The sequence below is a fragment of the Rhipicephalus sanguineus genome, chromosome 4, assembly GCF_013339695.2.
Source record: "Rhipicephalus sanguineus isolate Rsan-2018 chromosome 4, BIME_Rsan_1.4, whole genome shotgun sequence".
NCBI classification, from domain to species: domain Eukaryota; kingdom Metazoa; phylum Arthropoda; class Arachnida; order Ixodida; family Ixodidae; genus Rhipicephalus; species Rhipicephalus sanguineus.
This window is the reverse complement of record NC_051179.1, coordinates 53,796,359-53,824,322: the sequence shown is the minus strand read 5'-3', so window position 1 is coordinate 53,824,322 and position 27,964 is coordinate 53,796,359. Positions and strand designations below refer to the sequence as shown.

General features: G+C 42.4%; 1 protein-coding gene across 1 annotated transcript; it reads left to right on the top strand.

The window, feature by feature from the left end:
- Positions 1–11: 11 nt before the first annotated feature.
- LOC119390004 (ankyrin repeat domain-containing protein 27) lies at positions 12–27,414 on the top strand. Its single transcript, XM_037657505.2, has 17 exons — positions 12–451; positions 737–842; positions 1,181–1,217; positions 1,329–1,402; positions 2,691–2,746; positions 3,956–4,024; positions 4,136–4,191; positions 5,901–6,057; positions 8,805–8,881; positions 13,784–13,949; positions 14,196–14,267; positions 16,768–16,834; positions 18,653–18,791; positions 21,575–21,668; positions 22,849–23,056; positions 24,319–24,364; positions 24,809–27,414. Exons 1-17 carry the CDS (start codon positions 404–406, stop codon positions 24,861–24,863), a joined length of 1,527 nt encoding a protein of 508 aa, XP_037513433.1. The 5' UTR covers positions 12–403; the 3' UTR covers positions 24,864–27,414.
- Positions 27,415–27,964: the final 550 nt, after the last annotated feature.

Below are 27,964 nucleotides of genomic sequence, written 5' to 3'. Positions count from 1 at the left end.
GCTCGTTGACGTCAACTGGTCCACATGCTCCGCTAGCGATGCGATCCGGAACAGATGTTTGCGCTCACGGAATGTCTGTAGTTTCGTCCGTTTCGTCCGCTCACTGGCTTTGTTGTACGTGCACCGCGTTCCTGGCTATTCGAGGAGACGGAAGGAGCGCGCCTGCTCTGCGAGTCGATCCATCAAATAAGCCCTGTGTCACCTGCGTTCATCGAGCCGGGCGGGTGAATGTGTAACGTTATCAACGCGCGTCGCCCAACGCCTTGAGTCACGCCGCTTCCGACGTCAGACCACGGGCTTTCGTTTTACGAGCAGCTGACGTAGAGTATCGTTACGGCGGGATCTAACTCACTTTGAAGAGCTTCGAACTCTCCAGAAAGCCGTACCAACGCCACAAAGAAGGATGTCCGGGGACGAACTGGAGTGCAACCCCTTTTACAAGCTGTTGCAGGTAAATGTGTTCCCGTTTGTTTTCGGGTTGTGAAAGCTTTGTTCTTCGCTAATGACGTCGGTCACTCGTAACTTTGTGTCAATTTGTTGTCATTTTATCTCGCGTTGGCGGCCGATGCCGCGATCCTGTTTTGAAACGTTGTTCCGTGTTTGGGTCAATGCGCCTTACGCATTTTCCCGTATTAGGTCTTTGCCAGTGTGATACTATCAATAAAGGTTGGGGATTTCACTTGCTTATGCAACCCGTCACCTACGTGTATGTTTTTTTCGTTTGTTTTCTTCCTAGACGACGTACCGATCTAAATACGAAGAGGCTCAAGCGAATTGTTGGCTCGTATGCGTACCCCACTCTTCGTCGCTAAAAGGAGTGAAAATAAACTCAAGATTCGTTGGTGAGTTGTATTAAGAACATAGAAATCAAATCGCACATCACCTGCATGTTACGGTAACAGTCGTGAGTTTAGCTATCTGTGTTCTTGTTCAGTGCTTATGTAGAGCGAAGTGAAATATCTATGCAGAACATGTATTGTTTTTATTCGGGTGGATAATAGTGTTATGCGCAATTTTCATGTGTTGAATTGAGTAAACAGCTTCTTACTCTCATGATAATGGATACTTGTTGACATATGCGCCCAGTAAAGCTTTCAAACTATAAGGTAATTCACATAAACCTCTTTCCAGTCACTTTGATCGGTTTGTAATTCTTTCTGGCATTACATATTCTCACTAGATGCCCACATCCTGAGGCCGTCACCACTTTTCAAGGGGTGAGGAGAAATTCACGTTCTTTTTACATTTTGTCTCATCTAAGACGCAGCAACAAATGCATCAATATATTTATCAGCTGGCAAGCTACATCAGCTGTTGTCCAATTGCAGGCAGTACACATCCTCTGGAAACAATTTGCAAAAGAGTGTTGAAGTCGATGGGGCAGAAATCAAAGCCGTTTCAGGTACGTATGCATCTTTGACGTTTGCCGTCTTGCAAATCAGAACCGTGAAACTGCAGAATTTTTGTGAAAAGCAAAAATGATTGCCAACCATCTGTCAGTAAAATGAATCTACAAATGAAGACCATAGGGGTTTCGTAAAAAGTAAAGTTTTTTAGCTTAAAAGAAAGAGCTCTGATGTTCTGTGCCGAAACCATGATGTGATTATGAGACCCATTATAAGTGGGAGGGCTCTGGATTAATTTTGACCGTGTGGGATTCCTTAACGTGCACCTAAATCTAAGACAGGTGTCCTTGCATTTTGCCCCCATTGAAATGCAGCCGATGTGGCCAGGAATCGAACCCGCACCCTTATGTTTAGCAGCGCAACTTAGCTGTTCATCCTCAACGGCGAGTTCACGGTTAAAAAGAATTCCCTGTAACCAGGGTAAATTTTTCATCAACTCCAATGCTTTATTTATGAGAAATCCGTATGGCATCTTGAGTTTTGCGCAACTGTGAGGTGGGCTACAATGTTTTGACATCGTATCTGTGGTATCACACGATGGCTTAATTACTTGAAGTGTGACAGTAAAGTACTTTCAGTCTGACAGTGATTCTACCTAGGTTGAATAGCTCTCATACTCATTAGAAATTGTTGTACAAAGTTCTGTAACTCCTACATGTTTTAGAAAAGTTGCATTATATTTGGTTTTTTTTCTTACAAGAGATGTACTGGCATAAACGTTAGCTGTAGGTGAATGACAATTGGGCTTGAGGTTGTCTTGCTAGCTCCTCGCGGCGTTATGAGATTTGGACAGCATCTTCTCGGTAACAGCTAATAATTTATTGATAAACATAGAATTATGGTGCCTTCCTAAGGAAGAAGACAGTTGTTACAGTGATTTTTTCAGAACTACTGCATGAAAAACTTCTGCAGCGAAACTGTTTCAATATCTACAACATCATATTAATGCTCTGGTGTGCCAGTTCCAGTGCGAAATTCGAGAGGACAAATATTATCTTTTACAACATCTACTAACCACTATCCTTTATCTGTCATGTAAATGACCCTTGAAAAAAAGGTATTTTGCCATATTAAGTATGCTTTTCGTTGTTTAGCAGCCTTTTAATGAAGCCAGTGTGTTTTTCAGCAGTTAACAACACAATACAAGTTATGAATATTTGCCTTGAATGTGTAACGCAGATTCATTGCACATGGCACGAACGCAGTGAATCTCAATATGCTCATGCAAGTAAATTTACTTTTTTTTGCACCTACACCCAAAAGTTGTGTTTTCTTGCCCTCTAGGTTTTCCTAATGAATTCACGGTGAAGATTCTTGGCGAAGAGCTTTGCTACAACAGGGTATGGAATATTTCATTAGAGCGTGTTCAGCACATTGCAATGTTCACAGTACATTCAAGCTTTACCTGAAGCCCTTGTTTTTCTTAGCGCATAACATTTTAAGGGCTCTTGTGACTAGATTACTAGCACATGTTGTGATAAGGGTGCCTAGTTTCTACTTGCTATAGGAAGATGTGTGCTTGCAGCTTTTGCTGAGTTGTTTGCGAAGTGGTTTAGTTGTTTCATATGTTCAAGCTCTTAAGGTAAAGTCATGTTTTAATGTATATTCTTTCACATGGTCATTATTATTTGTGTGTATACTTAAAAGAATCAGAATAGTTAAATTATATGCTCAGTATTCGATCTTTAACCTTCATTTTTTTTTTTACCATTGAACGATAACATGTGCATGCATGTATATCGAGTCACAAGTTCGTTGGTTTTGGTATTTGGGCACGGTGTGCTTATTGCAACTGCAGTAGAAAGAACATTCCACATAAGGCAAAACAGTTCATAGTTAAGATTGATGACCTTGTTGTCCTGTCAGCGGACAAGACAATGCTTCCACAAAAGCATGTTTCTTCGGTGAGTCAACCTTGCCACTATGTTCTTTAAGCAGGAGAATGAGCGTCTCGCTTGTATCGCGGGAAAGGCATGCGAATAATGTACAAACAGAAGTGGAATTCCTCGGACGAACCAATACTTAGTCACGAGATTGGGACTGTTTTCGAAATTCCCTTCGCATGCCAGCTGGCATTAATGGATTGCTCGGCTGTGTGTGTTTGGTAAATATCGGAGGTACTGTGAGAAATTCACTTGAAAAATGCTTTAAGAGCAGTCGTGCTGAATTCATTATTCTGGAACTGAAGCACATTCTTTGAACAGTAGTCACACCTGTAACCTGCTATTCCTGCTAAGAAAAAAACAAAAGAAGAAAAAGAAAATGGTTGCTGTTAACCACAGCCGATTTGTTCAAACATAGACTTGCTTATCGCAGTATACCTTGCAGTGTCACTGCCCTTTGATCTACGAGGTGATTGGGCCATGCGAGATATTGCAAATCGTCGTTAGCATTTGGAAATGTCGGTGTTGTTTGTGGCTAAAGCTGCTACTGGAACATGATGCATGTCATGTGACAATTTGAGATTGAAATCCTCACGTGCCTCCTTCACCACGAAGGGCTTAAAATGCGCTGAAGTGTAGCATAGCCGCTTTATAACCTCATTGCAGAAGTACAAGCAGTACAGAGTTCTGACTATAAGCAAGCCTTTTGAAGGTGCGTTGGCCGATTCGGGCATGGTAAGTGCATTGGTTATTTCGTATACTCACTTAAACACAAAAAAGAACTTCTTTATATCTATATACTCTACATATATTCTCACCTGTTTTTTTTTTTTTTTCTTTTTTCAGGAAACCAACGGTTCTCTCACGCCAGCAGATTTGGAGAAGTGTCTGTCGTACAAAGAGTGAGTTTACTTCCAGCATCTATTTGAGTCTATGTGTGATGTTGACTAATTATAGGCAGAACCTTTGCTCCTTCACTTGCCTGTGAGGTATGGGACACTTATACTTAACATGTAAGAGGTGTTTGTGCTTCTTACTGATCAGGGTGTCCAGCAAACCTCAGTGTGGGCTTGTTTGTTTGCCGGACTAATGATTGAATAAATGCTGTGTCTAGCATGCCAACCAGATGGAACGATAACAGTTGCTAGAGTTCCACCTGTTTGTGGTGTACATAAACGTGCCCTAATAGATGCCGTTTTCGTTTGTGTTTTTCGAATCTCGTGCTTTTTAAACTGTTCTTGTTCTTTTGAAGTAAGGTACAGTATTGAAATTTCTGCCTTTGTTCATACCTTTTAGTTTGGTAATTCTTTTTTCAAATGCTTAAAGGGGTACTGACACGAAAATTTTCAGTTGTCGTTTTTTTGCGTCAAATGAAAGGCGAAACCCTCAAGAGCCTAGAAAGGGTAGTGCTAAGCACGAATGCACCCTGAAAAAGTAATTACAGTACGTTTATAAAAGCTAGTTTCGGTTCCTACTGTACCCTCACATCACAACACGGAATGAGCTTCCCGCCACGTGCTTGCACATTATATAGTGACATTTCCACGGCCGCTCCGCACCGTGGCTCCGTTGATGACGCACAAGCGGCCATCTTGGAAGTTTTGGTACCTGACGTCATCACAACTAGCCAGACTGCTGCGTGAAGTCACCAGGATTATTACTGCAGCCTGACATCAAGCTAGTGTCAATGTCGGTAGGTGCACCTTGGAAAAATTGACTTTAATATCAAAATAAAATATCTTATCAGCATTTGCTGAACTTCACACTTGCTCAGAGCCATCTCTGCATGCAGGAGATTTGTACGGCAGAGCAAACTCGCCTTCGAAAAAAGGTGTCAGTACCCCTTTAAGGGTCTGCAGCGAACACACTAGTGCTCGTTGGTGAATACCCTGTCCCTGGCAGTAGTAACACGGAGAAAATAATCATTGCTGAATGTGCAGCGCGAATCAGACGTTATTGTTAGCATGCTGGACAGTACATTAGCAATCATTATCCTTCGGTCTGTACAGAATGCTAGACGCAGCAGTAAGCAGATAGCGGAAAAAAAAAACATGAAAAACAAGACAGGGGTATAAGGCACAAAAGAGCCATACACATTGATGTCCATGCAGGTGTTTTTATAGCACTTTGTAATCCGATGTTTCATGGGCTGAGTTGATAATGGAGTCCTGCGGAGGTAGTGAACAGCAGAATTCGTGATAAATGCAAAGCCCAGACATATTGCGTCTTACTTGTAGGTTAAATGGGTAGACTTTGGTCTTTTAAGTGTGTTACTGTGACATGTAGTAAGTGGAAAAACATAGATCTTGGCAGCTTGATGCTAAGCGTGTTTGAACATTTGAGCTTGGTTCTTCTGATCAAGGTCCCGTGCAGCTCTAGCACATTGTAATATTTGCCTGATGAGCATTATACAGACTAGCAGCTTTGCTCGGGGAGGAGTGAGAGTCAACAAGCGCAGTTAGCTCTCGTTAGCAATGCTGATTAATTGTGATAACTAGTAGTTCAGGTCTTGAGGGAGGGCTTGTCGACTTGATGCATCAAGTGCGTCAAGATGGTATGGAAGGCTGTCACTCGGTCACCTGGCGCGTCCATCGCTGCTATTCCTTTACAGGTCCTTGACGTACCTTCGGAGTTTGCCCGAGCCTTCTTCACTTCTGAAGGAGCTGGATAGGAAGCTGGAGAACTTCTGTGGCACGTACATGATCCTGCCTGCCTACTTGCATGACACAGCGCAGAAGCTGAAAGACATAGTCCTCTGGGCAGTGGATGTGAGTGCCACTTTTAAAACCTTGAGACCTTAAAGGCCAACTCCGGCGATTTTTCGAGGTCCATGGATCTCAATAAAATTCGCTGAGTACGTTCCTTTTCACGTTCCCGTTATATATGCCAAATTACAAGCTGGAGACATACGCAGATTCATTGCAAATGAATTTTATTGATTGCCCCGACTCTCCCCACCTCGCTTCCCAAAATTATTGGCAACATTGGGTGCGTGACGTCATTTTTGTTAAGCGGAAGTGACGGAACCGAGGGGCTAGAGCGTCTGCTATCCGCAAGGCAACAATCGCGAGTGTTTGGCGAGCGCTTCGTTGGCTGGGCGTGTGAATTTCAGTTCCTTGTGGTAATGCGTGCGATGGGTGGCAAGTGGTGTCGCGTTGTGGGCTGCACACGATTCCCCGTTTGCAGTCACGATACACTCGCACCTAACGATTACCCTGCGTCTCTATATTAGAGTGTTTTAGCTAGCAATGCCGGTTTACCGCACGGAAAGTACGGTAATACCGTACCGGCTAAAGAATCTACATGCGTGAACACCACGGAAACACTTCCCGTAGCATATACAGGGTGCACCGTGACCGGGCCTATCGGTATACGGTGAGCTGCGCATCGTGCGAAACAACGTAACCTAATGGTGCGAAAGGTGGCTCATACTTGGCTTACATTAAATTCCTTCGGCCGTACCAACGCGATGTTGAACGCCGCTATTGCCAAACTTATGCACTCTTCCCATAGCAATATTAAGAAGCTTTAGTTAGTCCGCGAACTTCTCAGCGATAGCATTTTACCCAATCACGGCCGCACAGACTTGAGCTCCCTGGACAGGTGGTGCCATCTGGCGGTGGAATGTGCAACCAGGCAAGCAAAGAGCTGAACAGGTGTGTTCCACTTCATCGAAGAGGAATGACCATTACAGTTGGCCTCCAAATGCGTCGGAATCACAGCTGTCATTTTCCGACAGCTCAGCTTGTGCACGTGACACGGTCAGTCACACACAAGATTTTCGACGGAGTCACCTTTCAAATGAGCGTCTGCTCTTCGCCGCTTTCGCAGCTTTCATACTACGCGCTGGCGGGACCGGCATGCCTTGCATGATTTCCGGTTTTGTAACCACTTATACGTCACGCGAAGACAGTATGCTCGGTTGGGTATCGGTTTCGGTGTTGCGCTTTTTTGCTTATTTAAAATTATTCTCCAATTTGCCGAGTGTTTCTGCTATCGGACCCGTGACAGGAGCGTCTCAGGAGTATAAAAGCACCATTACTTTGACATGGCCAAAAAATCGCCGGAGTTGGCCTTTAAACATGTGCTAGATACAAATCTTAAAACTGGGCTAGGTTGGTGTATGGCTGTTCACAATAGCCGGTGGCTGGCAGTTTTGTGCTTGTCATTTATAGCTGTGCCTGCTGCTAGTGCTTGTCAGTCATAAATGAACTTTTTGCCAAAGAAACTAGCAGAAATTTAATGCGCTTTCAGTGCTTACAAACTGCAGTGTGTGCAATGTTTTATTGCGATAGCAATTATACGGACAGTCTCGGCTGGATTTTGCCGTCGCCGTCGCCGCCGTCATGCACCGTATATGTATAAGTATGTATATATATATAAAAGCCCCAAAGAAAAATAATTCAGAAAAATGCTTCCGAAGCGCGGAATCGAACCAGGGACCTCTTGCTCCGCAGCGAGTGGCGCTATCCGCTACGCCACGAAACACAGATCCTCCACGTAGCTAACGGCGAGCCTTATATACACACCCTTTACCGCTGGACGGACTCAGAGACGGCCGGCGCTTATAAGCGTTTCTTCATTACCAGCGAGATGGCGCTAAGAGCGCGACGGGTGCATTTAAAAGTCGTCGGCGAGCTCGCTCGCTTCTTCTTGTATTTGCGGAGAGAGAACCTTGGCCTTCCGCTGTCTGCTCGCGCGGTTTTCTCGTGGTGAGGGCAAGAGGGATGTTTCAACCTTTCACTGTGATGTCCGCACTCATGTTACGGAGCGTACGAAAGTCACTTGAGCTCAAGAGACGCCGCTAAACGAACAAACAGAGGATGAGCGCGAACTATCAACGTGTCACAGCTCGACACTTGAAGCACGCTAGTTTCCTTCGCTGCTTCGGCCGCCTTTGCAACAGGAGCGCTGTTCAAACTGAGAGTATCCATTGGCGAGCCTCACTTCGTATAGCATTAATTTTTACTGCAATATTGCACATTGGACTTTATTTAAAAAATGTCTTGCCAGCTTCGTATAAGGCGTAGGGTAGGCAGGACATAAAACTAAGATAGGCACTTATGCCATTTATTGTAAAGGCATTTGAGCGCCTTCGGAAAGGAAAGCTAGTATATACTACATACTGGGTAGACAAAAAAGGCAAAAAGATGTGATCCGTGATGGAAACAAATCAACGATTAATAAAAGTAGACATTCCAATGAGAGTAAACAAATGGTAATAAATACAAGAATATGAAAGGAAAGCATGAACATCAGAGGTGCAACAAAACAGTGTATTAAAGCATAAAAGCGAAAAAAAGAACTAGTTCATGAGCTGGTAGATTTTATGTGGAAGTATTTTGGTGATAATGAAATCAGATGGAGCGTGTTATAACCTGATGGTGCCGGGAGGTGAAAATCGATTCAGTATGTTTGTGCCAGGTGCATTGCACGACATATAAAAAGGTAACTTCTGTTACAGCACTAATTTTCTGCCTTTTTTTTTTGACACTCATCTCATCTTCCTTTCCAGGCATTCCAGAAATTACAGACACCACCTGTACCAAGTTATGGTGCAGCCTTTCAGAGGTTGTCTTTGGCTGCAGAAAGGTGCTGTAACACTTTCATTTTATCACTTTAAATATTGCTTTGAGTGTCAATAAATGTAGAGCACATACATTAGTGACATCAGGTAGTTTTCGTTTTTGTCACATAGGCAAACCCACTTCTTTTAATAAATGTAATTTCTGTGACTTCGGTCTATTCGTCGCAAAAATAACTAGACTCTATCAACTTTCTACTGTGGTGATTCAATCTGATACTGGCAGGTGAACATCAGGGCACCATTATAGGTGCTAAATTTTTTAACCGTATTTTGTTTTTACACGTTTCCTAAATGTACAACACCAGGCGCTATGATACAGTATACTGCATTTTCATGGTGGCCTGAGGCAAGCCTGATGCTGAAAGACTTGTCTTTGAAGCAAATACTACGGGTTCGATTGCGTGACTTTTACTCACTGTTATTGAAATCTATGCTTATACAGGCATCTCTGCACAGGCAATTTCATTCCAATAAGGACCTGTCTCTTAACATTCGTGATTATATTGTAACAATTTTTAGGGGCTATGTTTGCTCATGTTTGTGGTTGTCTTTATTGCTCACTCACTCGCGCACACAATCAATCAATCAATCAATCAATCAATCAATCAATCAATCAATCAATCAATCAATCAATCAATCAGTCAGTCAATCGATCAGTCAATCAATCAAATTTTTTTGCATTCATTACAGCATCAGCAACATAACAAAAGCAAAGGACAGAAATATACTGCTATGTAGCAGCTTGTCATGGTTCTTGCCAGTCATGGGCACGTTACCAGTAAAAAGTAACAGTGTTACAGTTACAGTTACCCAAGCCAAAAAAGGAACTCTGTTACAGTTACAGTTACGGAGTTTCCAAAAGTAACCTGTTACAGGGAAAAAGTAACGTAGTTACTTTTCCGTTACTGTAAAAAATAAGAAATCGGTCACAAAACAAATGCTAGAATTTACTTAATAAAAACGTACGAAGGCATGCGGGTAGTAAAAACTGCACGTGGTAAAACCCTAAGGCGAAGGAAACATAAAAGAGGGACCAACACGAGCAATCGTTGTGTACACTTCATTTTGTCGCAGCAATAAAAGTTCTAGCATACTAGAACTGGAAAACGTGGTTGATGCACTGGAACGACGGCAGTATCCTAGGACGCCTATTAGCGATACCCAGAAATGCATGTGAAGAGAAATAGGAGGTGCGTCACGAGTGAAACCGACTTCAATTCTGCCTATTCTTTATGTTCAAGATATATCAGAACCTGTTCGGAGAGCTTTGCGTCCGCTGGGCATGCAAACCGTTTGTAAGCCCCGTTACACCTTGGGACGTGTGTTGGCGAAACCCAAAGACCACACACCTGCGGACGATCAGAGCGGGATCATCTACAAGTACAATGTGGGGATTGCGCCGCGACGTACATCGCCAAAACAGGCAGGAAAAACGGGATGTTGCTAAAGCAACCCATGCAACGCCTTCTGAGAAAGACGGGGCTTGTTCGGCACTGCTGGAAGACAGCGCATAGCTTTGACCTAAGCAATGGGACGACGCTGGCTAGCGGGCGAAGGTGGGGGGGGAAGAAAATTCCTGGAATTGTAGTTCGCTAGCCGCGACGCATCAGCTTGCAACAACCTGAGTACGCCACCTGCATATATAGAGGCGAAACGTCCACGTCATTTTGTTAGTAATTGTCGTGTTAAGCCGGAGTAAACATTTTACAATCAATTCCAAAGAGCTGGAAGTGCAACAAAAGTTCATTGCACGAAGAGGTTTAAAAAAATGCTTAGCTATTAGTTCACTGCATTGCTGACTCTCAGCCGCTTCACGCGCTGCTGCTTTCTAGCCGCCTGTTAAACACGACTAGCTCGAAGCCACGGTAGTGATGCAGAACTATCGGACAATTGACTATTGATAGTATCGATAGTTTCTTTGAAACTATCGATAGTGTAAACAAACTATCGATAGTGCTACTATCGACAAACTATCGATAGTGCAAGCGGTAGTATCATCGTTAATATTACTATAGCGATATTACTGCCACGCGTGTTCATTGCTTTGTTTTGACGTATTCGAGTTTCACCCACAAAGACTGTTAGCAACGTTTGACGCAGACCGCGCCGTAATCTTTGAGAAGCTTCACAATTGCTTGAGATCATTCTGTTAGGATTACGCGCCGGACAAGAATAGTCAAGTTTATTCGAGAGCTTACGCGAGCACCAGCATAACGCTGGAAGGTTTGATGACTGATGTATAAAAGACAACGCGTTCCATCGATGATCAGATTACTCAACGGCTGACGACTGCTCCCGCCGCTATCAGTGCGCAGCATGTATCGCTTGTATTTTGAGTTTTGATTTTCTGGGCACAAGCTCGCCCAAATAAAGATTTCCTTATTTCCCAGTCTTGCTGCAGCATTTTTCACCGTCACAACCACGTGACAATACTATCGATAGTGGTGTGAATAATGATGCGGTTGTTGGCCGGCTATATTGCCAAAATAGTTGCGACAGCCTACTACCAGCTTCGCATAATTTATGAGCATTTTTTGGCAGAGAAATTATTTCAGCAGTGAAAATGGCGGAAAATATCCATCAATAAATTCGTATCCGAAAGCAACCAGTTACACTTAACAATTAACTTCATGATATTTTTCTTATTTTGAAATCCTAAAATGCAATATCAATTTGAAGCCGCGCAGTCCCACCAAATGTAACGTCTTCCTATCCGCTACAGCTGAACAGTTTGACTTTATGATCATGTGTCTGCAAAGCACTCTGGTTAAGAACACAAGCATGTCAACTTTCTTGCCCTTCAGCCTGCTCCTCCGGCTCCACTATGTGCCACGCGCGCAGGGAACCAAGTTTATTGTGCAGTGAGTCCGCGCTGTTGATTTTATACTATCGGTAGTACCATCGATTTTTTTACTATCGATAGCGCTATCGATAGTATTTTTCACCATCGATAGTTCGATAGTGAGTCAGCTATCGATAGTATCGATAGTACCATCGATAGTTCTGCATCACTAAGCCACGGACGAAGGAGACTACAAACTAGGCGTCCTAATACTCCACCGGTACACGAAGAGCAGTGCTAGAACCTCGAGTGAAAAAAAAAGAAGATATATGTGCCGAAAAAAAAATGGACGTGAATTTACTAACTTGTTTAGTTGCAACATGACTGATTTACAACATCTAGTTTACAAGTAAACTTTAAGTTGCGTTAAAAACCGACCACCGACATCAGTCTTCTGCAGGGAATTTAATCCTCTTAGCGACCTCCTCTCCTAAACTGCGAGGGGAGCCTTATTGTGGAAAGTTGAATGGTGGAGAGTATATGGTGAAATCGTTTAACTTCGGTTTTTAACGTGTGCTGCTATGCATAATTTTTTTATAAAAACAGAAGCAACTGTAACGATATTTCCCGTTACAGTTACCGTGTAAAAAAGTAACAGTGTTACAGTTACAAGTTCCTCTAGCTTAAAAGTAACTAGTTAAAGTTACAAGTTACTGGAAAAACGAACTAGTTACCGGTAACGCATTACTAGTAACTAGTTACTGCCCAAGACTGGTTCTTGCCCCTATCCTTGTCAGCCAAAACAAAATACGTAGCATAAGCATATAGTATATACAGTAGAACCCCGCTGATACGTTTTTGAAGGGACCGTAGGAAATAAACGTAAGAGACGGGAAACGTAAGAGCCGAAAAACAGGAAAAACGCCAAAATATTTAGTGGTACAGAATTTTATTTCAGTGCTTACGAGCAGCACGAAAATTGGCGCGCTCAGCCGCGATCTAGTCGATGGATAGAAACGCGGAGCTGGGGACGGCCTCATCCACAGAAATGTAATCAACGTATGTGATTTTTTTAACACCAGCAGCTGTAGGCATGAAAGAACTAAGCACACGCAATCGCGACCAGCGCAGCGAGTCCGACCGCGAACCGCGCGCACGACCATGCGAGCTCCAACCAGCTCGAACTCCTCCCGTCCTCCGACAAAAAACGATGATGATGAGTCTACGCCAACGCGATGGCAGACGTGAATGCCAATCTCGAAGGCCTTGCTTTCGCAAGCAATTACGTCATAGACGCCATGTTTGTGCAATACAAATCTCAAAGGCTATGCTTTTGTCAATAGTAAATGCCAATCTCGAAGGCCTTGCTTTCGCGAGCAACTACGTCATAGACGCCATGTTTGCAATATGAATCTCGAAGGCCACGCTTTTGTGTGCATCAATTGAAGGATCTTGTTGCTTGCGCCTCTCATGCGGCTAATATTACGGTCAAACCAGGCCAAGCTGCGTGAAAATGCACCATGGCCGCTCTCTTCGGTAGTCACTCGGTCGGCTCCGAGCGCACTTCGCGACGTATCATACGGGAACGGTCCGACAGTTACGACGTAACAGCGGGGTTTCCAATACATTGTATCCTATGGGAGCTATGCCGGGACCGGCGCAAAACGACGTAACAGCCGGGAAAACGCAGCAGTGAGGAACGTAACAGCGGGGTTCTACTGTATTTAGTTTTTGCATATACCACTTTGGCATAACTAAAGAACGCCTATCAGGCAGGGCGACTTGATGCCCTCTTGCTAACTTCTGTACATGTGTCTTGTGGCAAATCTCTCAAGAACAAAAAAAAAAAAAGAAGAATGGATGGCAGATGAACCAAGCCAATAACACTATTTTGTACTATGTCGTCCTCTGTAACCCTGTGTTTTCTATCGCAATGTTTTAAAAAAAACCATAAATTCTTGCCATCTTCCTCAGCTATCAGTCTTGCGCAAGGCTGTTATTGGCAAAACATCTTACAGAACCATTTCGTTAATGAGCTTGTAGGCGTGAATGATATATTTAGCACTATCATAAATTCTGAAAGAGAATGACAAAATCTCCTATTTTGCCTTATACTTGCTTGCAGCTATGTCATGGGAGTGGTCCATCAGAAAGTTTTTGCTGCTGTGAAGCAGTTCTGTAGGCAGGAGGACGCTGTGCTCGTCGAGAAACTCCGGCAGCTCCACTTGGCTGGCCTGAGCCCCGACCAACTCGGTGTCCGAGAATCATTCTGCTGCCCGCTGCCTCGTTCGGTAAGTCCTTCAAATTGATAGTTCGATGATAATTTATCTGGTCGGTAGGAGAAAGTTTTTGAAACCATTTCATTTATAGTCGGCGTTTCTCTGTTTTCTTTCCTTCATTCAGTAAGTCCTTCTGTTGATTACAACCGTAAGGAGCCCCTCCGAATAGTTTAGCATACTCACATTTGTTATCTCTTTCTAATCAATGAAGCCACCGGCCTGTATGGTTATCTGTCTATATCTCGACCTTCCTTCCAGGTTGTGGAACTTGCATCGCTCGACTCAAAGACGACGCCTTTGGAAAAGCTTTGGTGCCTAAAGACCACCCTGGTAATAAGTTTTTCCATGCCACTAATATGCTGTTGTGATATGTTTTGTAATAGATCAGGCATGACTTCGGATGACATGTATAATACTGTTAAATTTAAAATTAAATTCCGGGATTTTCGCATGTAAAGGCCTAGATATGATTATGAGGCATGCGTTAGTGGGGGACTCCGAATTACAGTAAAATAGCATTTGAACGAACATCAGTTAAACGAACTATATATATATAGTTCTACGAAATTTTTTAAAATTCTCCGCGGAAGTGCCATTGAACCCAATGCTAACTCACCTCAGTTTAACGAAACTTAGTGCATTTCAGTTTTACGAACGTTTTCCGTGACACCACCCAATGCCCCCAGAGTTATGTTGATCATTTCATCAAGTACAACCGCTCTTTTTGTAGTGTAGTTTTACTGTGGCCTTCGCGATCAGCTCCGCCAACGGCATGCCACCGGAGCTAATAGCGGAGGCCACAGTAACTGCAGCGACAGTTGCAGCCTTAGACCTACAACCGCATGATGGTTATCATGGGTGCCAAACGGAAGCGCATGTCTCTAGACAAATGACTGAATATTTTGCACAGAAGCGCTGATGCGCTTCAAGATACAGTAGAACCCCGCTGATACGTTTTTGAAGGGACCGTAGGAAATAAACGTAAGAGACGGGAAACGTAAGAGCCAAAAAACAGGAAAAACGGCAAAATATTTAGTGGTACAGAATTTTATTTAAATTCTTACGAGCAGCACGAAAATTGGCGCGCTCAGCCGCGATCTAGTCGATGGATAGAAACGCGGAGCTTAGGACGGCCTCATCCACAGAAATGTAATCAACGTATGTGATTTTTTTAACACCAACAGCTGTAGGCATGAAAGAACTAAGCACACGCAATCACGACCGGCGCGGCGAGTCCGACCGCGAACCGCACGCACGACCACGCGAGCTCCAACCAGCTCCAACCAGCTCGAACTCCTCCCGCTCTCCGGCAAATAACGATGATGATGAGTCTACGCCAACGCGATGGCAGAAGTGAATGCCTATCTCGAAGGCCTTGCTTTCGCAAGCAATTACGTCATACACGCCATGTTTGTGCAATACAAATCTCAAAGGCTATGCTTTTGTCAATAGTAAATGCCAATCTCGAAGGCCTTGCTTTCGCGAGCAGTTACGTCATAGACGCCATCTTTGCAATTTGAATCTCGAAGGCCATGCTTTTGTTTGCATCAATTGAAAGATTCTGTTGCTTGCGCCTCTCATGCGGCTAATATTACGGTCAAACGAGGCCAAGCTGCGTGAAAATGCACCATGGCGGCTCTCTTTGGTATTCACTCGGTCGGCTCCGAGCGCACTTCGCGACGTATCATACGGGAACGGTCCGACAGTTACGACGTAACAGCGGGGTTTCCAATACATTGTATCCTATGGGAGCTATGCCGGGACCGGCGGAAAACGACGTAACAGCCGGGAAAACGCAGCAGTGAGGAACGTAACAGCGGGGTTCTACTGTACTGAAGTCCTTTTCTACCTAACAGAGTGTTGTGCCGGAGAAAGTTCATGAGAGCTTGGGCAACTCAACTCGTGACCACTGCAGTCTTAAGCGCACAAGTGCAACAAAAGACTATTGCATTCTTCTCAAGACCCTCAATAAGCATAAATTCACATGCGAATGAGCAGCATGAGAGATAAATGGGTTGGAATTACATGCAAACACATTATGTTTCCTTCACTTTGTGAATAACACGCTACAACCTAGCTGTTTCAGTTCAGCGAACTTCCATTTTAATAAACTTTTTCCTGAGGTCCCTTCAAGTTCGTTCCAGTGAAGTTACACTGTAGTTATGACCATATGGGGTTATTTAATGTGTCTAGCAAATGCCTAAAGTAACAAGTAATTTGTGCTGTTACATGCACTATTAACTTACATTCTTTAGCTTGCAAGATATCAATCTCAGATGGCTAAAACATTTGCACAGTTGAAGCCCATTTTTTATATTATCTGGCTGTGTGATGAAATTTTAGAAAGAAGAGCTCTTGTAGGTACAATTGGGAGCTATAAATAGTCTGAACACCATGGTATTGTTACAAGATTTTAAAGTTTCCTTTGGCACAACCATGCATCGAGATATTGTCAGTGGTCAAAATAGCACACTTATGCTGGACGACTTGATTTCAGCCTACATGGCTAGACTAGGGGAAAAAAAAAAAACACCATTTTCACGATATCTCTGGTCTTTCTTGGGACTTTTACCTTCGACTGTACGCAAATAGCAAACAACAAAATGTGATCGTATTTTCCTCCCTGGTTACACCGCCTGTGTGGGAAATGAGAGTAACCTAGATGAAAATTCGAAATTGCTTCAAGCTGCCTGCTTAAAATAAAAGTGAAATCAAGAGGTGCACAAGGTGTTTCAAGACTTGAGAACAACGTGGTAAATTCGAAAAACTGAAGGTTTTTAGTAATGTGTGGAACCTTCTGTGCATAATCATTCGTATTTCTTTTTTGCAGAAAATGCTGTCGGAAGAAATTTACGACTCCACTGCGTATAGCTGCGCCCGTCTGAAAAATCCTAATGGTACGAGATTTTGTAAAATTCTCAAGGCAACTGCATTAGAATTTGCGTGATATGTTCCCGTTTCATTTTCTCCGCTCAAGCTGTGAACTCCCGGCCCCGTTTAGACCTTGTAGAGCTGTGTACACTGGATTACTGTGTGTTAAGTTTCCATTTGTTTTTGCTACACACCTTAAAACTGCAGCAGCATATCGCTGACATGTTTGGTGGCAGCGTTTACTCTGACACCAGACATCACTTCTGTCAGGTGACGAGCAAAAACTTGATCAAGGACTAGTTGGTTCATAATTAGAGCAGGGGATGAAACAGTGCAACGAGAACAAGGACAACAAACAATGCTTGTCCTGTGGTATGTATTCATTCCTTTGGTGTCCTTGTTCTTGTCGCGCTGTTTCGGCATCTGCTCCAGTTGTGAGACGATGATTAGCTAAGCCTGCAGACTGCATTCCCATTGCTCTAGTGGGGTGTCGCAGGGGATGCTACTTCTTGAAAGAGTGAATGTATTACCAAAAGTGATTAAGCGAGAAAGCAACTCCACTGACTTGGTTCGATGTACTGATAAACCTGGAACACTTGTCAGAACATATGTCCACAAATGAGGAGACTCTACCCATAGTTAACGTGGTGACAACAAATTGTGAAATTTGTAAATTATGTCATGAAGTGGTCGTCGAATGCGTTTGTGAAAGCGTGCATGGGTTCTCCCTCAGCTGTTGGATTGCCATTACGCATTGTACAATCTCGAACGCATGGATGCCTGACAAATTTTCTCGTTGCATGTTTTTCAATAACAATGACAATATGAGATATTGTGTTAGCATCTCTTAGGGTTCACATATTAGTGGTCATTGCAGTACAGTGTGGTAATACTATCCATGGCTAGAAAGCGGGAATGATTGAATTGGCTCATGGCGTGTGCTGGTTTTTCTATTCGTGTACGGTTGGCCAAAGTTACAATCGAGGCTGTGCGCAACCAGTCACGTGCGTGTAGTGTGCAATTCCTACACTATTTCACGTTTAGGTTTTGCGTTGTACAGTCGGTGCATGTCATGACTTTCTGTGTTGCTGACATGTCGCCGCAGAGTTACGAGCAACTGTTGGATTCTGTTAGTTTGTTCTTGAAATGCAAAAATAGTTCAGATGATTCATGTTAATAATAATAGCTGTTGGGGTTTTACGTCCCAAAACCACGATATACTAATCATGAGGGATGCCGTAGTGGAGGGCTCCGGAAAATTTGACCGTCTGATGTTGTTTAATGTGCACCTAATTCTAAGTACATGGGCCTCTAGCATTCCGCCTCCATTGAAATGAGGTCACTGCGGCAGGGATTTGATCTCGCGACCTTTGGGTCAGCAGTCGAGCGCTCTGATTCATGTTTGAATTGAAAGAGAGCTGTTCTACATGTGTGGACGCCTGTGAGACGAGTTGAGTAGCTTGCACTTCATTTATGCATTTCTTAGAAAGGTTCATCTTTAGAATGTTAACAGACTGCAAGCTGCTTGACTTGTCTAACTAATATTGGATACAAAAATTGTCGAAGTTGAAAGTCAGACGAAATCACATGTGATTGTGGGGAATTGCAAATGAAAAAGATATATTGCATCAGTCCCACTTCTTTATAGCAGAGGCTGTTTGAATCGCATCACATGTCACCGTCATGAGGTATAATTTTTCACCTGACGCTTCTAGCTGCCGCGTTCATGAGTGTCAGGGTGTGTTAAATGTACTGTTATTATCATTTAGAAAATAAAAACGATCTGAGTGACTCCTTACGCTTGTGCAAACCTTTTCTCATGCAAAATTTTTTGTCCAATACAGAACAACTCCACCTGACATCTGACGATCTGATTCCAATCCTGGCCTGTTTAATTGTCAGATGCAAGCTGCCCTATCTGGAAAGCGACCTTTACTACATTCAAAACTTCAGCTGGAACCTCCCTGAGAAAGACATGCTCGGGTAATTTTGTGTCATTTTCTGCACCTTACAATGATGATGGAGAGTGTTATTCAAATTTGAGTGCTTTGACTAATGCAGTTTTTGTGCGAAAGCTTGTATAGGTCATAAGAATGTTTGGCTTAAATTTAGCTACACAGTACATTAAGGGGATTCTGAACACCAAATTTGTTTGAAAACAGATTAAGTATTCTTTCACAACTCTCTTCCTTAACGTTATGGCAGTGGGTTATTTATTAAGCTATTAATTATTGCATGCAATATTACTGGCAATTTACGTACTGTTGTGCAATTTTCTTGTCCACTTTCTTGGGCATTAACATATGGTAAATGCAGTTGAAACTCGATTTAATGAAGTGATTGGTGTGCTTGAATGATTTCACTAAGTTGGGAAGTTTGTAAAATCGAGGAAGGGGATTTTTTGGTCTTTCGAAGCCTAAAACTTTAACGCAGTGTCGCCCGAAAGCTACTGCAGCATTATATTTGCTACTACTAGATGCCTGCGCGTGTTAAAGTCCGCGAAGGCTGCCCGAGCATGAATTCCTCCCATGTCTGGGTGTTGCAGGCGAGATAGACGGTCACGTGAAGCTGCGACAAGCTGCCGACATTCAGAGACAGGGAGAATTGAATGCACTTAATGTGCCAGCAGGCAAAGCAAGAAAGTTCCAAGGAGACGATCAGTGCCATATCTGTCGCATAAACCGTTAAATAACAAAAGCAACCACCATGTTCTTGTGGGAGTATTTGCAGGGACAACAAACCACTATTGCCCAGCGCCATTTGGTATGTAAAAGCGCTACCGACTGCGGCGTGCAGCCTCGTCAAGATAAAACTTGTGTCGCGACTAGGATGGCTAGATGTTTTAATGCGATAGCGTTACAGCGCACGTCCGAAGAAAAGCCACCTGTGTAAAATTTGGGAAGAAATCAATGCATTTTTGCTCATTTATTTCCGGAAAAACTACGTTAAATCGAGTTCAGCGCCATGAAAGCTTCGTTAATTCGAATTGATGACAACACTGAACCCTATGGGTACCTGCCTGGGAATCGAAATTTCTTCGTTAGATCATGAAATTTGTAAAATTGGGTTTCGTTTGATTGAGTTCTAGCTGTACATATAACCCTGGGGAGTGTTAGCCAGCGCCACCACTCACACAGACATGATTTGTAGTGCTGACTAACACTTCCATGGTTACGTCTAGTATACACCTGTTAATGCTCTAGAAAGTGTATGGTATAATGGTGCCGTGGTAACTCACGTGATAAGAGCAACCTCTTTGTAATGCAAAGACTAGGGCTCATTTGCACATGCAGGGAATTCTTTCCTTCCACATTAGCTTTCCTTTACTTCATCATTTCTTTAATTCACGTAAGTAACACGCGATTCCTCCCACGCTTTCTTTGGTTTTTGTTGTCTGCATATGAATGTGATTACCAGTAAATGAGCCCCTCAGTTCCTCTTCTTCTCACTCACATATTTTCCTCGCATTGTTTCTGATGTGCCCATTTCAATTTTGCTCACAAAATCCTGCACTAACGTTTCTCTGTAGCTAAACTATCACTGCAAATATGTTACGAATGTGTTTTCCATCACAAAAAATTTTCCTGCAGCTTATATTCAAGTTGTTCAGCCTGTAGCTGTTGTGTTAAAATTAGAGCTGTGCGAATAGCAATATATTTTGAGTGCGAAGCGAATTTGAATATTGAAGTGTGAGTGTGAATCGAATCGAATATTTTTCAAATATTTCTAGAATATTTTTCTAATACTTCGAAGCGAAATTGCAGAGAAAAAGGTTAGAGAGGATTCCTAAGCATATTCTTATGAGATAGCAACATGAAAGTGTTTCTTTTCGCTAGGTGGATGAAGCATTGGCGGAGTGGTGTTTCATAGTTGTCTTATCAAGAATGAGGCAATGTAGAGGCCGAATTCTATTTATGTACATGATTTGGTGCAACCAAAGTGTTGCCGACAACACTTTACAAGTGATAGGCAAAGATGCCATTTCTTCAGCCTCTCCTCCTCTTTCAACTTCTGTGGAAGCCCAACTGAGGTGGCGGACAAGGGTGTGCTCCCTTCAAATCCGGAGTTCCAAATCTGCCTAGTAGACGTCGATATATAAGAACATCTGAAATTTTGGATGCTAAAAAGCTTCGGCTTCCGATTTTTCGGACTTGCTGCCCAAATTTCAGGTCCAAAACAGCATTAATTGAGCCCCCACCTCTGCCACATCTTTTATCTCCATGTTGGAAGCAGCGTTTTCTTGAGTTAATTAATTTGCGACCGTAGCAGAGCTTGAAAAGCAGCTTTGCTGCAATACCGGGGTGTGATGAGGTGAAGCATATTGAAAATCTAGGAACCACTTCCAGTCGGATGTTGACTGTGTGTTGGCAAAGTTCAACCGTAACGGAGCTTGAAGGGCAGCTTTGCCGCAATACGAGAGCGTAACGAGGTGAAGCACATTGAAAATTTGAAGGGGTCAATTTCAATCGGATGCTGACTGTATTTGTTTTTGGGAAGTTCAAATAGTTTGAATAGTAAAATACCAGTGCGAATCAAATCTAATAGCAAACACTATTCGAAAAATATTCGAAATTTCGAATATCCGCACACCCCTAGTTAGAATTGCTAACCATTTCAATGCTGCTGCAAGCATTCAATTCACTATAAGGCTTTTAGCATTGATGTGGTAAACCTCATAGTCTATGTCCTTAAAAAATAAGGGCCTTTCTTATGGACTGTCGTTTTAAGCTTCTGTTTCGATAAGTATTTTTGTGTATTTCGCTCAGGTACACCCTGGTTACCTTCCAAGCTGCTAAGGAGTTTCTAAGGTTGCAGGATACTTCACACCTGAAGCCATCACACACTCCCTTGAGGCGAGAGGTATGAAACTTGCCGTGTCTACTATTCTAGCTAAGCACACGCTCCAATTTTTCTGGTCAGGCACTTGCAAAATGTACTGATTCTTTCATGTGGCAACTGCTCAACTGATATGTATAGATTAAAATTTGTCGTATCTAAATGAAGAGGTTGTATCCTGCCATTTGTTTGAGTTGATCGACTTAAGGTATCGAAAAAGAGAGAGAGCTGAACATTGTTAAATGCAAGCAATTATGTGACAATGTTCGTTCAGTTCAGTTCTGAAGAGGGCGATTTGGATTTTATTTTTCCTTAGTACCTCACAGACCCAATTACATTTTACTTTTGGTTATTTAAAGATGTATATAATCAGAGGTACAGATATCTTAGTGACCACCATAGTGCAACTGTACCGCTTTAGTACCACTTTGTTTAAGTACCTCAATAGTAACACTTTAGGTGTGCCACTTTGTATTATTTCATAATGCGAACTCAAATGGTGATACCATTTAGATAGTTGCATGTCATTGGTAAAGTTACCCCTCTAACTTGTTTAATTTGTTTTGGCCGTCAGTTTATCATGCTGTAGGCCTATTCTGTATTGTTACTGGAACTGAACACACATACATTAGAGACACTTAAAACTCAGTAAAAATAAAGAAAAAATTGTAACCGTATGTATCATTTAAGTGCACATACTGCAGGCCATATGTCGTAGAAGGGCTCAAAATAAAATAAGAAAAAACAGTAAAGAAGAACAAGCCTAGAAAAGCTATACATTTAGAATGACATAACATGTTATGTGTTGTTACTTACTGCTTGAACTTAGATTTTAAAAAAGGAAGTGATTTACTTTGCCTTCGTGAACACCTACATTGTAATATTGATGCCAGTTAATGCAGTTTCAGTTGTCATCACGCCACTCTTGCGTCACCTAAGCATCGTTATCATTATTGGAAACATTTCGGCGTGCACACAATAGACGAAAACAAAAGGCGAGAAGACAAACGGGGTGCGCCCGTTTGTCTTCTCGCCTTTCGTTTTCGTCTATTGTGTGCGCGCCAAAATGTTTCCAATAATGTCCTCAAACCAACTCGCCCAGCTCTCTATACTATTACATTACATCGTTATCATGTATGCAGTGAAAGTGCATTAAGATTAACATCTGCGAGAAGTTGACATAGCATTAAATGTTTTGTTCCAGATAACACCGACAGAATTGATGCACGTCACTGCCAGGCTTCAGATATCGGAGAAGAAAAAGAAGAATGATAGCAGCAGTAGCAGTGGAGATGAAGTCGCAAAGAACACAGCAACGGCACCAAAAAGTCGTCCCATCGACAGGCAGCTGGAGCAGGCAGCCAAACTTATCGAGGCGTCCACTTCAGAGTTCCACCAAAGGGAAACTGAAGGTACAGTTCAGTGTCCTCATTGTGTGTTAAAGAGACCCAGATCATTTTATTCAGAGCTCGCCGCTAATGTGTCTTTCATAGATCCAGTATTACTTTAGGACGTTCAGTCAGTCAATTGGTAAATCAATCAATCAATCATGCTTTGTTTTGTTTGGCCTTCATGTATAGCCTTTCAGTGTTAAAAAGCAAAGACTTCTGGCAAGCACTTCTGCTTGCTTTTTTTCTGAGACAAGCTAGTTTGCCTTTAGGCAGCAACCATTTCAAAATGCACTTCCAGCACATTTTGGCACGTAGTTGCACAACATGTCACAGTTTGACTATTTGCGCCAACCATATTGACTTCAGGTTTGGAACACATTTCACAGGATGTATATTGGCCATAGCTTAAGTGCTGTGCTTCGCTGCTGTTACTGTGCAACCCTTGTGCAGTAAAAAATTGGGTGTGGTAGCTGTGGGTACCACTTCACAAAAATTGTGTTGGAAATGCATTCTGTGTAGTCAGTCGCCATTCCGTCTTTGGTTCATTAGCACACTCATTATCAGCCTATTATAAGTGCATTGCAGAACTATGCCTCTCCTGGGGCCCCTAACTGCCCCTGATTTGCATCAGTTGAACCTGCACATGCTATCCTGAAAGCTTCCTAAATTTATTACGTGAGCTAATGTATGGCCATTCTACATAGAGTCTGTTAAAAAATTTTACTAGAGGCATCACTGGAGCTAGAGATTCAAACCTGGTGGCTCAGGCAGTGTGAGAACGATGGGCAGCGCACGGACTTGCCTGAATGTCATCCTCCTGGCTTCAGATTGCTTTGTCACTCAGTTAATTGATCGTTTTTCAGCAAGATATTGTGCTGTGAATGCAATAAGTAACAATGATTATGCATGTGCACGGACACCAGTTGGCTTCCTGTGTTTAGAAAACTTTCTCTCAAGTGCATGGAAATTTCTCAAGATCAAGCATATCATAAAATTCCATGAGTATCCTTGAAGCCAAATCTGCAAAGATTAGGCAAATCGGTGTTCTAACATTAATTCTCATGGCAGCGTTATTCACATGTGCCGAGGAAACTTAAAAACGCCTGTAAAAATTGTCCTTTAAAATCAGCCATAAAACCATACCGCTAAACATGCCCTCCTTGACATTCTTAAATTCGTACCACAGTGTACTAAAGCTTTTCTAGAGTAAAAGCTCATCTGTTACGCAGCGGTGTGACTGCACCTGAAAACAAGTTTGGTTTCTTTTTCTTGACTCTGCGCAGAGCTTCAAGAACTGTTCAAAAATGGCGATGAAAAGGCCACCATTGGGTACGTACTGCGTTCTAACTTTGCACTCTTATATCCCACACCGCAGTGGTCAGCGTTTATGATGCACGAAGTCACGGGTTCAGTTATAGTACTTAATTGCAGCAGTTTCACCTTGATGGCAATAAAAAGCAAAAATCCTTGCTTGCTTGGATTCAGCTGCACTATAATAACTGCAACTGAATTAAAGTGCAGATTAAAGGATGTTTTACTCCATTTGGATTGCACGCTTTCCTGGATAGTACGTTTTCTCCCGCATGATTTTAAAATAAACATACGAACGAGGTTCTACTTTATACACTTCGTGATTGATATTTTTCTCCCTTATTTTTAGCGGTGGTCTGTAGCACTATAAATATTTTGCATTGCAAGCAAAATTATAGAGAAAAAAGCAAGTTGTACACTGGCACATAATTTTTTTTTTCTCTCTCTTCTTGCTCCATGCAGGGACTTCCTATCGGGCCTTCAGGACTCAATCGGTGTTACCTATGGAAAGCTCTAAAATCATATTTTTAGGTCACCACTGGCTTGACTCTATGTTATACAATATTGCTTACTTTACAAACATTTTGGGGTCGCAACACTTGGCATGTTCATGTTGAGCTGCAGCATTTACCTGCAATGTGCAAACATCCCCCTGTTTAAATGTACAAATAATTTTTTATTTACACTGAACATTATACGGCATATATGTTTTTTTATTGATTAACTGTATCACCACGACTACTGCTGCACTATGCTCAAGAACGGCTCAAGTGCAAGACGAACTTCTGGAACGTACGTGTTGAAATGGCGTCGGAAATATGTGCTGAAGAGAAGTGTCGGAAACAAAAGGCTGCTTGTTTATGGCTCATCTGATTGTGAGCCTACATGTACAGTATGGGCACTATTTGTTCGCTGTGCATTGTGATAAGAATTTTGCCCGGAGCTACTTTAAACGATGTTGTTGAGCTGCCGTCCTTACTCGCGACATTGTGAACTAAGTTGATGCTGTCACTTTGTGAAGTTAAAAGCACACTGTTGGTAAATAACGTCCTGCTTTCAGTTTTCATTTTTTTCACTCTGAGAATGCATACCCTTTAGAAACGAGTTGGCATGCTGTAGAACTAACGGTACACCATATCAATTTCAGCTTCGTGTGTGCACTGTGACAAAATATCACAACAAACGGCTTTTCGTGCTGATAAGATAAAATTGTTTGTCGAATGCATTCAGACCTTGCTGTATCACAGTTGTTAGGAGCACTCGTACACAGGAATGCATCAGATTGTATGTTGAAGCTGTGTTTTAGTGGCATGCTCTGATGCCATTAAAGTGCAGCAATGTGTATTTCATTAGGATGCTTTGCTTGTTGCATGCATTTGGACATGGTGATGTGAAAAGAAAAAAAATAAAGGCTGTTGCTGACTCCGACGCTGTGTGGAAATGCACATGCGTCCATGTTGCATACCATTTTGCGAGACAGCATGCAGTGATACTTATGTCTTTCTTTTTTTTTCTGTTGATGCTGCATGAAAGAATATGACCACAGTTGTACGTCATTATGGCAATGCTGTTACTGGGAAAGTTGAAGCTAGAGATTGTACATAGTTGATTGATCAGTCCAAAGTCAGAATGTTTATATATGCCCGCTGTTCTAATCGTGCAACATTTACAAGCATATTTTGAAGAGTTGTGTTGCAGGTTGAGAAAAAGCAACAGTCAGGCGTTTTGTCTATGGAGCACAGTGTTGTGATATTGAGCCTGTGATGGAAGGTTGCTCGCATTGCAAGCCGAAGCAAAAAGACTCGTGCACAAGTTTTGACTCTGGTTTCATTGTACTTATACTTGCGAAAGAAATACCAAATGATTATGTCTGTGTAAACTTCATGAATGGTGAGTTAAAATATGACAATATAAACTGATAAAATTTATGGCGCTGTAATGATTACACTGTTGCATAGAGTAATTGCGTGTGGTTCAGGAAGCTGGTGCTAACTTTCCTTAAATACTATTTCTTACTGCGATTAGTTTTGATGCTTTCCTTCATCTTATACGTGGAGGTTATGCTACATACTTGTTACATGTGTAATGAAATTGCAATGTAAAATGCTGGTGTGAAAAATTAACGCTTTGATTGTCATCTCACGTGCACTGTTGAACATTAACTGTGTATCCAGTGGTTCCTCTTGACATGGTGTTCATCAATAGGGAAGCGTGTTTTGATAATCTGGATGCATGAGCAGTTGAAACAGCGGAATGTTCCGATAAAAAGAAAGATTGGAATAGTCTTGCGGAACACTTCTTGATTTTTCAGTATAAAATCGTTAAGGCACTTTGGGGAAGCAAATTGCAGTAGTGATACCTCATCTATAAGAGCTTGGACGTAGCGTTAAATTTTAAAATGTCGCTGTAATTGTGGTTCCTGTTAGTCCATTGTTTCATAGACTCTTGCGGAAAAATTCCTAGGAATCCTGAAGCTAGAGTGAATAAGTGCGAAGGCAGTGGTCTGGAAGTTCACCATCCACGCAATCGCTGCGTCCTGAAAAGTGCCAACAGAACTACTCTTTCGTGGCATTGAGGATGAATTAGGCACAAGTGCATTTACAGTAATGAAAATCAGGTCTGGAATGTCTTGCAGTTTAAAGGCAAATTTTTGTCCGTATTTTCAGTTGATTTAGACATCTGCACCCTCCCTTCCGATTGCAGTTACCCCTTTTCTCATTCGTTGTGGGCTTCAATGTAAATGTTAAATAAAAGAAAATGGTTCCAGCAGTTGCCGAGATAATACATGCGTTTAATGGTTATTGTGTTAGCTCGATGTGTCTTTTTGCTTATGCTTACATGTGAAAGTGCCAGAACAAGTGAAAAACAACATGCCTTGTAGCTCCATGTAATTAATGAATGAATGAGGGCATTTGTGAGCAACCCTGCTTTAATAAGCGTGGTCTGTATGCAGAAATGTAGATGAATAATTCACACATATCTTGTAGACATGGCTGCAGTCATGTAGCGTGCACAACTTTTCTGAAGTGTACTGTTCAGTGTGCCGAATAAACCAAATTATATTGTAACTGAATGTGGTGCTTGTTTCTGCATACCATTTCTGCATTTGCTAGCATTTGATCTCTGCTGTAATGAGCACTGTTAATTCACTATCTCTGCACATGGTCGGCGTGGTCTCGGAGGCCACACAATGCATCCTGTGGCCTCCGAGATTTGCCAGCACAAGCTTGCTTGCTGTGTAGTTGGGACAACATTGCGAAGGAAAGATGAAGTGATATTTTGCCTTTGACTACACAAAATTGTGAATTCCCTCACACATGCAGTGCAATAATATCTGGCTTGCACGTTTGCATTAGCCTTGACTATAGATTGGCACCGTTTTCTATGTTCAGAAAGTGCTGAAGGGCCCATTTAAAGGGACACTAAAGAGCAAAACGATTTTTCTCATATTAGTAAAGTACTCTTTCACGATAACAAAAACGCCACACTATCTACGAGAAGACGTTTAGTAAGCGAGAAAACGCGCAAAAACAAAATGCGGGTGGCGACGCCACCTTGAAGTTTCTGCACCATTCGCCGTGACATCGCACGTTTTGACGGCACCTACTAGGGACTACG